Source organism: Cyclospora cayetanensis, unplaced genomic scaffold, assembly GCF_002999335.1.
Source record: "Cyclospora cayetanensis isolate NF1_C8 unplaced genomic scaffold, CcayRef3 CcayRef3_contig_22, whole genome shotgun sequence".
NCBI classification, from domain to species: Eukaryota; Apicomplexa; class Conoidasida; order Eucoccidiorida; family Eimeriidae; genus Cyclospora; species Cyclospora cayetanensis.
Window position 1 is genome coordinate 45640 of NW_020312170.1, and position 13200 is coordinate 58839.

Sequence of the window (13200 nt, forward strand, 5' to 3'; positions counted from 1 at the left end):
CAACCCTGTAGTGCTGCTGTCATTGAAGAACGCTTGTAGGTTACTTTTACCGTTTGCTAGAGTACGAATTCAAGCGTTATCAGTAGCAGGCCTTGTACGACGTCTCTGGTTTGGCCCCACATCAGTGTTTCCTTGACTTCGGTATACAGGATGTGTGCAGTAGACCACGGCTAAAGCAATATTCTCCAATAAGATGCATAAATTTTAGGAACAGACTACCTGTTTTAATACATTGCATAAAGGGGCTCAAAGAAGGCACATGCAGAACGTCATTCAACACGGCATGGTAGGGATACCAGTTGGGCTCTGAAGGGGTGTCGCCGCTGACGGTACCAGCCTATCACCAGCGCTAGTCGATGAAGCATATCGCTCACTTCATCACGTACGTTATTTATGGATCGTTGATGAAATATTCTTATTTATTTGACACGCGAATAGACATCAGTTGCGGCAGAAGGGAAGGAGGTCCACACCTTCAAGCTGCGTGAACCGCCGAAGACCGCAGCGTCGCCCAGGTGACCTGTCATCATTCCGCCACGTGATACCACGTAGTTTTCAGCACTCATTCGAATCTTATGTTGCCAACCCTTGGAGGCTGATTTGGCCTATTTTTACGTGCTGGGTCCACGACTATGGTCAAGAAGTTTGTTCGCACACCCCGATGACGTGAAATCAGCAACCCCATAAATGAAGGCTGAATTGCGTCTTGTGCAGGTAAAAAAGTGTAGGTCATCAACTGGACATATATAGGAACTTCGAGCATTGTTCTTTTTTAGCTGCATTCTGATCAACGAGTTGTGACCGCCCTGTGTCCTGTGGGGTGGCAACAGTGACTGGCGGGCACTTGGCCACTTTGTAACCAGCATCTAGTCCTACACATGGAGTCACATTCTGCATCTAATTATCAAAACTCGGTGCAGCTCGCTGAGAAGAGCACCGAACGCGAGGAAAACACTGTTTCGAGCACCCCCTGACATGTATTCATCGTGAAAGTACACTGCTGCGTAGCTCCCAAATCGCGGAGGCAGTTTTGTGGCAGCAACAGCTAAATTCTCAAATATACTTCCATTTCATACACTGGAGGCCCTCGTCGCTTTTTGGAAGGTGGCGAAGAAGTGAACGATTGGTTACGCTATTCAAGCGATATACATCGACAAGTCGAGGACCGCATTCTTCGCTGGGTAACAGGGAAACCGGCAGTAATTTGAGGCGCCGGCAAGCTGAATCCCAATGATGAACCCTCCTACCCAGAAGTCACAAGGCAAGCATGAGCATATGTATGGTGTTCCCTGTCGATAACAGAACGATGGCAAGAGCGTTCAGTGGTCCTGCAGTACCTTCCTATGGCCGCAGTTTTTTATGCTCCCGAGTAGCCTTAGCAAAGCTCCTACACTAAGATCTGGGCTGCATGCACACTACGGCGTGTTCACAGCAATGAAGAAGGTGGAAGCGTTACAGTGTCAGTTGCATCGCTCTGCAGCTCCCCTTCGAACGATGGACTCTTCGGCAACAGAAACGCCTTTATCCCCGGTACTCTCTCAAGACGGCCCAATCGGATCCTTGTACAGCCAGGCCGAAGAGAGACCACCACAGGATGGACACTCGCTGCAAACTCCGAGATCCGTCACAGGCCTGGTCGGTATACACGAAAATACCAGAGGCCAGCTAACGCCCAAGGGCACTCAACCGCAGATCAAGCAGAAAGAGGCTGCGCCACGTTCGGTGGAAGGGAAGCCTGTGCCTTCCGACTTCGTACTGTCGGCTGATGCCCCTCCATATACTCCGCAGCCTCTAGCAACGAGGCAGGCATTGAATGCAGCCAATGGCTCACATGTTCTCACTGAGCAGCCCCAACCGGGATTCATTGGCTCTTTCTCACCCATTGAATCACATCTACAAGAGAAGTGTCTGCATCCAGGGTTTGGCGCCCATCTTGGACCGGTGCCAATGACGCATTCTGCTGATTTTGGAGCTACCTGTCGTGCAGAGTCGGCAGCAGCTGCCGCATCAGCTGGCAACAGGAAAACTACAACTATTCTCAACTCACAGAATGCTCCCTCAAATGTACCCCTGAAATTCTGCAAGTTTCTCATAGGGGAAGATGTTGCTGGATTTCTGGTTGGAAGGAAGGGAGTCGGTGAGCAGTTGTACCTGCAGAATCCGCCTGCTCTGGAATTAGCGGTTCCTCACAATGCGGCACGAAACTCCAGATATATACATCAGGATGCTTGTTGCATTCCGTAGAGTGGTTGGTTGAATTCCAGTTGCTCGGAAAGCTTGTGTATAACCTCACACTCTCAGGCATTGAGGAGTTTCAGTCGCGAAATGGCCCAGGACTGAAAGTAAGTGTATCCAAGAGAGGGGAGCTTTTCCCCTGCTTGCTGGAGAGAACCGCAACCGCTGTTGGTGTTGGCGATGGAATGGCTCGTGCTCTTATGGAAATCTCACGCGTGGCACTTGACAGAGCAATGCACAAAGAGGAGGAGCGGCGAATCGACAACGGCAAGAAAATATGCAAGCCCAAGGTGAGCTGCCGAAACACACGCCCATGTGTCATAGAAATTGAAAATTTTTGCACTCAGCAACAACTGTATTTGCACTCGGAGATAGAGGATTCAGCTCAATTCCGAAGAGAAAGTGCAAAGAAGCACAAATTTCTAATGCCTTTGTGTTCCACAGGGCTGCTTTAAGCTTGTTATACCGGAGTATGCCTTGACGCACCTGTTTACACCGAGTTCAGACGGAAACGTGCCGGTGCTCGAAGTTGGTAAGCTTTAGATTCATGACGCTAGATGCTTTTAAATACTATGCAAAGAGAGGGGGGCCTGTTGCAACTACTGGTGGGTGACACAGGGTCTTTCATAGCTGCCGTTATAGTGTATTTAAATAAATATAATTTCAGCGAGGTCTGCTCTCCTGTGCAGCTAAGAAGAACGGGGTTGAGATTCTCTCTTCCGCCCAAGGCGGCTATCTACACAATAAGATACACCATTTGAAGATGAAGGTACCATCTCGCACGTAATCTATGTTTAAGACGAGACGCTTTGTGCTTTCTTGTATAGTTTGCCTGGCGCTTCTCCCACACGCATGCGTTATTTCTGATTTCCCCTCGTACTTGTCACACCCCTGCGATGCCTGCCCTGCAGGAAACAGTACTGCAGATAATTGGGACGGCAGATGCCGTGCCGGGAGCAGTCGTTGATATATCATCTCTCTACCAGGGAGACCCCTCCTTGCCCTCGTATCTTCACCTCAATTACTCGCATGCACACCTTGCTGCAACGCCGCCACCTCCCCCTACCCCGCCTCCGTCACCAGCTCTAAGTAGCAGCTGCGGACTTCGACTTTCTCCCCACTTTGCGCACCCAGCCTCAGTGCTCCAACTGACTAGCGGGCAGCAGCCACTCGTGAATTCCAGCGCTTGGAGCCCACGAACCCAGCCGGCGCCACTCCTGCAAGCACTACGGGCCTCTGCAAACTCGCAGGGATCTATGATTTGCATGCCGTCAACTGTGGGAAGCTCGGAAAATGCCTCGCCGGCTCAATTACCCCATACTGAGCGCCTCTTGGCCTCGCAAGTACAGCGATTACAGGGTGTTGGATATCCTGCTTCAGGTGCTGGTGGTGGAGTTAGGAGCGGCCAAGAAAATGCGGCAGCAGAAAAATTTGCAGGCCCCCTACCTTCCCTTGCAGACGAACGCCTCGTGATGGAGCTGCAACAACACCTCGGAGCTGTTGTTGCAGCAGCCGCTGCAGCGGGAGGTGTACCTACACAGCAGCTCCTTACTTCTGCACCCCCGTCATCTGCGCCTGTGAGCTGGCCGCAGCAACAGCATTTACATGTGTTGCAGCAGCAGCAACAACAGCAGCAACGCATGATGCCTGCAGCACCAGCAAGTGAGTGGCAAGATGTGCAGCTGTTCAACCAACTCAGCATGGCAAAGCCTCAGCATGCCGGCATGCCACACGACCTCCCTGGGACCACCATGCAGAATATGCAGCCAGGTTTCTTGCAACACCTGGAGGAACTGCAGCACTCCCTTATAAAGCAGCTACTGCAGCTGCAACAGCAACATTCAAACAAGCTTCCGTACAGACAGGCGGAAACTCACAACAGCTCTAACGCGTTATCAGCACCGTCAGGTCCCCACGATGTGCAACAGCTGCAGCACCAAGTCCACATGATGCAGCTCCAACAGCAAGCCGACTCCCACAAAGGCAACATAGGCGGAACCGGCGCCTCCCTGCCAGGAGCCGCACAAATAGACGAGCAGACGAAGCTGCTAATTTTCTCGCAACAGTTGCAACAAGAGCTCCAGCAGCAACAAGCTCCGCAATCGCACCTCCAACTACCCCACCGTCTTCAGCACACCGAAGCTTCATCAATAAATCCCAGGAACGTTCCGCATGCAAATCCTTTGAAAAACGAGCTGCGAAATCCAGTGGCATGGTCAGAACAAGGACGTGAACGATTTCAGCAGCTGCAGCAACTCCAGCAAGTTCAGGACATGGCTGCAGGCGACCGCATTCCAGGAAGTGCATTAAAGATGCAGTGCCTTGAGGCTGAACTGTTGCAGCCTCATTCTCAAGAGCTCTCTGTCCAGCCGCTTTCGCCAATGCCGCCACCCCAGTGGGCACCGATCCCGCAACAACTGCCGCAACAACAGCAACAACTGCCACAGCAACAGCTGCCGCAACAACAACTGCCGCAACAACAGCTTCATCAACAGTCTACACATCAAACGGACTGGAGAATATCCCTTGGCTCTTCGCATTGCAGTTCATCTGGAGCCTCGACAGGAGCTCCAGCTCAGTTGCCTCGGCAGCATTCGCACGCCACAAGTATGTCAGAGGCTGCTGTACCTTTGACTGTGAATGATCTTCTTGAAATGTCACGTGAGGCCCCTTCCGTAATGCTGCACCCTGCAACAATGGATAGCGCCCTTCAACGCGTGGCTGAAAATATGGTCCTGCCATCTAGTAGAGAAAAATATGACTCGCTCGCCGTTCGTACTCTCCTGGAGGAACTTCTCAAAGCGATGAATTCATCGCCAACTGGAGAGGCCTCCTCTACGGAGGGCCAGGAACCCCCTCCTCCTACCCCACCCCTAGCGGCCAAAGGTGTGACGTATCCTGCCCACATCACTAGCAAAGGGCAGAAAAGCCTTCCAGGAAATGGCGAGCGAGTCGGTGAAGCAGTAACAGAGGCGGCTGCCAACGAACAACAGGTCCGAGATACGGTGTGGGAATACGGCCTAGAGGCACCACATGCAAACGTTGTAATGGTGGGGAACAATGCACACACCGCTTCAATTTCACGAAGGAAGGGGACGGGTAGCGGCTTGGTGTAATAACTTTTGGAGGATCGCATTTTTGGCGATAGTATGCACGTAGTATTGCCAAGTTCAAGTTCGACACCTCCAATGACCAGGCACTGGTGTGATCGACTCTGTTTTGTATGCTTGCTTTAGACTTCCAACAAGCCTGTTCCGGACACCGATGCTTTCCGAAAGCAACAGCAACAGCCACAGCAAGACCAGGACTTAAGCAGCCACCGAAGAAGGCGAGGCACTTCCTCGTCGGCTAATAGGGTGGAACCGGGGAATTTCAGGAGAGGCGCAGTGTTGCGCGCAAAAAGATTTCAGCAGGACGCGTCCAACCCTTAGCGTCGATGCACCTTGCACACAGACCACCTGGAGGTCCTTTCTAGAGTAGCCTGCATCCCATGGGATGCACCAGCACACGTGTGTTCGCATGCACCAACACATCTCGGAACATGCTCGATAAAATTTGCTTGCACAGCTCCACCAGGGCTCACTGCTGTTTCCAAGCACATGATAGAGATTGTCTTCGTGCAGATGGATTCAAAACCCGGAGGCCTAAATCCCTGGATGCTTCGGGACAGCACTACCCACCATTTTTCGTATTGTGCTTGTGATACGTTCATGGCGCCTAATTAGAATTCACAGGAAAAAAGAGACCTGTCAGACATTATAAATGCATATATATTATATCACTGTACTCCGTCTTGTGTCTTACTTGTGATGTTCCTCCAGGTAGAGGCTCATATCCGTCACAGTTCGTGTAATCAGCCCACTTTGAGCAGCTAGCTGTCCAGTCCCTATCATTCCACCCATTTAGCGCTCAGTTGCGCTTGTTTTCCATCGTTCGTTGTGAAATCCTATAAAGCAGGTATTTCCATATGCCATGCCGTCTGCAAGTGTGGCCTAAAGGCATCAAAGCAAGCGGCTTTCGCCTTGCGTACTTCGTATTTGTTTCTGTTGTTCCGCTGCGCATGTGCGGCTCTCTATTTGCCTAGATCGTGCCAAAAGTTGCAGTATTGCGCAGAGCACGGGACAGCCATTAATTTACCCAGCGAGCCCATCGAAAAGGGCACAAAAACTGGACGATGTAGGCAGTAGCTTTCCTCAGTAAACCCGCCCCCGTTAACCGCATTTCCTCCGCGGGGCCAGCGTAAGGAGAGCATTAGAGCTGTCGGACATTGCTGACGCGTTTTAGCCACCGAAGAGTATACCCGACCCTCATTCGGTGATGCACTGAATTTGTAGAAGACTCAACTCAGACTCCCAGTTCATTGTACCTCAGAATCGGTATGGCTTGGTAGCTCAATACAATGTGGGCCATTTTGTCAACTCAATCGCGAGCGCGAACTGAAGGGGTCGATGCAGGGTGAGGGAGAAGTTTCTTCTAAGGAGGTGTTATTCATTCTACCGATTCGTGTCTAGTGACCCCAGTGGTACAGGCCTCTTGCCTTCCCTTTTTTCCCTTGTTTTGCCCACTACTGCCGTGGAATTCTGCTAGCGGTGCTGCTGCAACTCCATACAATTGGTGAAAGGCAAGCAGAACCCCTAGAGTCGAGGGGTGGCACTACTTTGCGTGTGCAAGCCTTTTAATGCGGTGGGTAGCCTCAGGTTCATCGCACGCCACCCTGTCAGTAATGACTGAATCCTGATGGCATTCGTGGTCAGTCATTTCGAAGGAGACCACATATTTAGCACCAATATAACTGGACCCCTCAGTTCACAGGGCTTTGCTGTTGATGCAGATAAACTCCCCTACAATACCGGAAGTTAGGAATGACTTCACAGAGGCTTCATTTCTCTGAGAATGCTCCCTCTCGAGACCTGCGAATACCGTTGTATTTCCTCCTACCGTCCATCAATCCCTTCCTTTTGTTCCCAGCCGTGTGTTTTTATGTTTGAAATATGGCTACATGCTCTTCTCCGTACTACAACGTATTACCGGCAGGACAAAACAATGGATTGCTAGTAAGTAAGGAGGAGTAAATCTCTTGTGTAGTGAAAGCCTAGGTTTTGCCTAAGTAAATTTTGCCCGCTTTATCCGGCTTCCCAATATATTGACAGTCTGATCAGGAATATACGTCGCAGCGAGCATCGTCGTGCTTGAGTGTATAGCATTCCGCCTGAGAGAAGGTAGGTCTTAGCTGTGCCTGGTTGCCTTCCCAAGACTTTTACTGCACACAAACACAGAGCAAGAAACTTGGCGTGTCTTAGCGCATATCAGGGCTGCACTAGCGTCTGCATGTAGCTCTTTGGACAGCCTCTCTCCTTAAAGTATTTGGCTTTTATAATAATAATTTTGCGAGCTCAATGTAGAGACGCATATTTATCGTGCGAGCTCTACTTTGACTGCCCTCAAATGTGGGATAGATAGCCTCAAAAGTTTGGATACAGCACAACGCAGTGTTGTAAAATAAACCATAAGCAAGGAGCCATCACCACGGACCTCGTGGAGAGGAAGTATTAGACACAATAATTCTTCTAGAATTGTCTATAGTTTCTCTGTGCTTCGTGCAGAATATACTAATATACTCAATAGGTGCCAACATCCTCAGGCAGGCCTGTAGAATCGTTTCTATTCCGGTCATTACCTTAGGAGTCTTGAGCTTTTCACAAACGTCCTTTTGCAACCTTCCTAACTTGTGAAGATTCACTTTTCCAGCTGCGTTAGCACAAGCTCTAAGCTGTGAACCATTCACTCGCTTTTTATTGAGACGTGCAACTGCGACAACAACAGTAAACGGCCCCTTGGACCAGCCGTGCAGAATTCCACCAGAAGATTTACCTCTGCTTGAGCCTTTCCAAGCAGTTGCCGCATTTTCGAAAAAAGCTATATTTTAAAACTTTCCTAGCTAATTGCTTTCTTTTTGAAAGCCACACAGTGGACGTGGGTGCAGTAATAGAGAAGATTGAAATATCATGCACTAAGCTTGTACCCACATGTGCTAGAATCGGCATTTACTGGGACAAGCAAGAGCTATGAAAATTCAGATTCTACGGTGAGGCACCAACGACTTCTCCTCATATTACCAACAAGGAAGAGTTTCTGCGATGTGGCCCATCCTTATGAAATTCTGGGAAACGCCTTCTGCCTGCGGACTAGTAAGTCGCAGGGTAGCAGTGTACGTGCTGTTGTCGAGGCCCGTTTTAACGTGGGAAGGATCTTGGAGTATCATCTTTAGATTGCACGAATTCCTTCGAAAGTAGTGGTCCTTAGAGACTGACGGGTTACTTTAGTTCTACTATCCCCAGCACGCCACGGAGGGACTCCACCAATGAGCTGGGGAAAATCTTTAGCTTCTGCTTCGATCGTGCTAATTTGGGATTGGAGATTTTTGACCTGTCTGTTCTGAAGGTGAATCGGTAGAACTGTGACTTTGAATGAGCCTTGAGTCTGCATTCTGCTAGAGTCATCACAATCACCTGTGTTTAATCGAAGCTTTAGGTGTGGGATCACTACCATCAAGGTTGTTATGCAAGATAATTTACTCAGCCATTGTCATTTGAAGGTAGTCTTGCTTATCAATGATGCAAAGCCACCCAACTCATTTATTTTTCGACATTTCCTGTACTACCAGTTCTTGCACAGCACACTGGGGCTTCCGGTCATGCAGCTGCCAGTTTGTGATTCCATGACCATCAGACGCCAATGGGGATTCTGTGTAGGTAACAGCCTGCTGCAGATTTACTAGCTCAGAGAACATACGGCGATAAATGGACCATGTGTACGTGCCATTTTTCTAATGACAGTATTAATTAGCTGTTGCGACAGGTAAAAGATAGAGCACACGGTTTCAATCTACTCAGTAGGAATCCAAACAATTACATTTATTGCGTGAGAGATACGGTGTTAAGGGTCTTGACCTTCCTGTGGCTAAGCACAATGCTTTCACAATGTGGCAAGTTAGTCAATGTACGAGGAGCGTCTGCATTTTCAAGAAGCACAGAAGGACCAAAGTTACAGCTTTCTAGTCAATTGTTTAAGAGGAAGCTGGGTTAGTATAAATTCAGAATTTAGAAAGCCACCAGAAACAAATAAGGTAGGGCTTCTCTGAGCCACAGTTACACACTTCACTTGCTCTGGGGATATTGACTTCTTGCGCCTAAACTAGCACTATCTTTATCTTCAGCAGCAAATTATTTCGGGATCAGGCTGATGGCCATGTGCGTCTGCTTGTCGGTGTTCGCAATACATGGTCTAAACAAGCTCTGAAATTGGACTGCATATATTTGTCCTATTCACAATCATGCATATGCCAGTTGGAAAAAATGTTTTGCTCTTAGTAGGCCCTGGTGCGGTGAGCAAGCCTTAAAGAAAGAAGGTGATTCAGAAATGCGAGTACTCGTTAACGTATTCTTCTAGCTCGTTTCCAGTGAAATCTCTTGCAGAAATCTCCCCAGGAACATCGCGTATATTCTACACGAACCTCGTCGAGAATAAGTTATTTTGACTCAACCTAGTACTGAGTATTGGATTCTTATCATATTAGTCTAACATGCAAAAAGTAGCCGGCCAGACTCCGGGGAGACCTGCACACGACGCTGCGTCGCACTAGCGATGTACCGAGACTAGTTCTGTGGGTTATTCGAACGTTTATGCAATGTATTACTGCTCGACTAGTGCTCAGACTAGTGCATACTGAACGAATCCTTTCAAGTAGTTAAAGAAGCAATGCTGAGAAGCCCACTGGGTCACTACCTGAGGGCTGAATAAGTTTGGGAGTGACCTAGCGAGCTGGACATGAAGCACGGGAATACCGGATCTAAGGCGAAAGGAAAAGCCTATTTTACTGAATTCCTATGCTTAACACTTGATGGCAAATAAAGACGTGCAAGTTTTGTGGAAGCATCGCTGAGACCATGCCTGCAAGGCAGGCATTTTTCACGATCCATTGATGCGGAGTCAGTTTTGTACTGCTCACAGTTGGTAATCGTTACTTGAATTTCGGCTCAGATACATTATTAATTGCTTGACAACCATTATTAGTGCTTTCGTAATGAGAAATAAAGCCCGTAGAGGTTTCGACTCCGGACAGCAATCGAGATTGCGTGACGATGGCTTCCATAGCTTGGCGGTGCCACAGCGCTCACACGAAGTGCCTTGCGGTAGTGTGCCACTTAAAATGGCTCCCACACATAGCAATATGCGTTTAGTACTCTTCTGTTCATCATTGTGTCTCGTGCCGTAGCCAACCTTGGCAGATTCCAGTTCGCCAGCCTGCCGCAATGGTGTGTCCGGCCTTGCCGCGGCGGGCACGGGATATATCCCGATGGGTGCTACTCCTTCTCAAGGTTGCAGAATACTACTCTTCACAGCTATCCTACGCATATCCAGAATCCTACCATCCCGTTCATTCAATTGGTACGAATATGGTTAATTACCTAGGGGAGTGGGAAACGCGGACTATTGACCACTGCACACTTCAGACAGGGACGACTTTCAGAAACGGCACGAATTGACCTAGCAGCTGCACTAACCCCATATGTTTTTGACTTTGCAGGTAATCCTACCTCTCTTATTAACTTGAACATACATTCGGAGCAGGCATCAAGAGTCTTCACTGAGGGCGCCACATGCACTCCATGGTCAGAATGGAGCACTTGCTCCACTCTCTGTGGAGGCAAGAGAGTTAGATTTAGGATTACAGGTGCAGATGTATGTGACGATGGTCTAGGAGTCATGGGTGAAGAGCCATGTCCCGCGATATGCAAAGGTATGCCTTTCCGCGTGTACGTGTCGTATCTGACATGCGCTACCCCTGTGAGCCACCTACCTCAAACGCATCTACGATAACTCCCCACAGGAACGCGCGTCAGCAGAAATGTGTGAAATTAGGGTCTTCATTTGGTGATAGTGGCATTTTCTTGGAAGGCAACTAAAAGGTCACATTACTGTAGGTTCAATTGTGATGCTACAGATTGCGGTGCTGCCGTTTTGGCAGATAGGGCTAAAATGTAAGCTAGGATTCGACACTGCCTCACGTTACATTTTTTTCGACGTTGAGTTTAACGTAACTTGAACACTTCTAGTGTGCTGTCTGATGCAGCTGGTTTCGACTGTAGCGAATGGGGCAGCTGGACTCCTTGTTCTGCTGAATGTGGAGGGGGTGCGAGACGAAGAACGAGGGCTGCAGCGGGTGGTGAATGTGCCCTTCTATCGGAAGACGTGGAATGCAATACGCAGCCATGCTCGGGTAGGGTACTTATTTCGGGAGAAGACTCCGCCATACTCTGCTCTGTAACAGATTATAGAATTGGGCACAGGCCACGAGGGCGCCAGTTACGATATCTATGAACTCGTCGCATTATACCTTGAGCATACGTGTAACTGAAAACAGAGCCTGGTTGCGAGGGGGCTGAGGCGGAATGGACTTCATGGACTACATGCGATGCTCCTTGCAGCATCCGTCAGAGGCACAGGTAAACTCAATATCGAAACGTCAATCTCTTCAGCAATTGCGTAACAGCTGCGATGCTTTCCCTTCATTTGCTACCAAATGGGCAGCATATCCTTTCCAGTGCCCTAGCCAATGCTTCCTCCACTGGTTGCATTTCTAGAAATGTACATTTTTGGTGAGAAATTTTCTTATGCCGAGCCCAAATAAACAGTACGGCAAAGGCGTTCGGGCAATCGCTTTATTCTTCCCCTTTGTGGCTCAATAGGGGAACCGACAAATTGAGTGCAGAAGCTTCGCAGTCTTGTACGAGACTATATCACGTATGGGAGGAGGCTTGCAGTCCTACATTTTGCGAAAGTCTTGAGGATATGGAGTATGAGAGTGAAGAAGTAGCTGGACCTGAAATCGCTACACCAGAAGAATCGACGGAAGGCGAAAGTAAGCAATTTAGACGTGACGAGTTTTATTCCAACCAAATTATTCTTGGATAGTGCGAATCATTTGCCTGTCCTCTAGGTATACAACAGAAGCCTACAGGCTTTCTCGTTAAAGTTTCGAAAACCAACAGGCTCATTGCTCTCTTTGAGAATATCAAGGCCCTACGGCTCATATGTCAACCTATAGTAGGACTTGGGAAGTTACGCAGAAAAATCCCAATGTGTAGAATGCGAATTATTGTTATGTCGGCTCCTCAGGCGAAAGCAACAATAACACTTTGATTGCTGGTTGCCTCGTTGGCGGTGTCGCCCTCTTTGCTCTAGCAGTAGGGGGGCCATTTGCGTATTCAAGTGGACTGTAAGCAGCTACCCAAGTTGAAAGGCCATGAAAATATATGTCGTCTCCTTCGTGGGCATTGGTTTCTGAGGGTGCAATTATTCATGGGCAGGCAAAGTTACTTGATGCTGCTTGCCGGTATAGGATCACCGTGGACCTGTGGTGCTGCGCGCTTCAGAGGTTCTTCACCTGAGGGAGATGCTGCAGACTTTGATGATTTGGGCATTGAAGAAGACGTCAAGGACTATGAAAGCGATCTGGAGACGATAGTACAAATCGAAGACTACTCTTTTGCCATGAGTTCTTAGAACCGCTTTGCCCCGTAGGTTCTGTATGTACGTCTTCACTACCCCTCTAGGGCATCCCCTAAAATTAGCGGTTTATGTGCAACAACAGAAAGGGCTTGTTAGAAGGCACTAACTACGGCTTCCCTTGCTACATGCAAATGTACCACATTATTTTTGCGCTATTCGCTGCAGTACTGCTGTACTTAAATCGCTCTACGCGATTCCATGGCAGGCGATGGCCAGATTTAATCATAGAGCAATTTTCGACCTGCGCTACAGGGGTCACTCTATTCAAGGGAAGCTATGGGGATCCGCTATAGCAAGGCAAAAGCGAAGCGGGCATTGCGTGATTTCGCTTTGACAAATGAAAAGTGATTAGTTACTTTCTACTCTAGGCATCTTTTGCACGGTATTGAAGGA

The 13200-nt window shown here is 48.8% G+C and overlaps 1 protein-coding gene across 1 annotated transcript; it reads left to right on the top strand.

Moving 5' to 3' along the window:
• The first annotated feature begins 1494 nt into the window (after nt 1-1494).
• Nucleotides 1495-5587, top strand: LOC34621292. Its single transcript, XM_026337999.1, has 7 exons — nt 1495-2137; nt 2302-2525; nt 2680-2767; nt 2925-3004; nt 3147-3812; nt 3993-5334; nt 5472-5587. Exons 1-7 carry the CDS (start codon nt 1495-1497, stop codon nt 5585-5587), a joined length of 3159 nt encoding a protein of 1052 aa, XP_026193784.1.
• The last annotated feature ends 7613 nt before the right edge of the window (nt 5588-13200 follow it).

What these genes read in the sequence shown, in the direction of transcription:
- LOC34621292 (XM_026337999.1), top strand. Translation starts at nt 1,495, where the DNA reads ATGGACTCTTCGGCAACAGAAACGCCTTTATCCCCGGTACTCTCTCAA. An exon ending in GGTTGGAAGGAAGGGAGTCG is followed by an intron (nt 2,138 to 2,301) that starts GTGAGCAGTTGT and finishes TCACACTCTCAG; the next exon opens with GCATTGAGGAGTTTCAGTCG. An exon ending in TTCACGAAGGAAGGGGACGG is followed by an intron (nt 5,335 to 5,471) that starts GTAGCGGCTTGG and finishes TGCTTGCTTTAG; the next exon opens with ACTTCCAACAAGCCTGTTCC.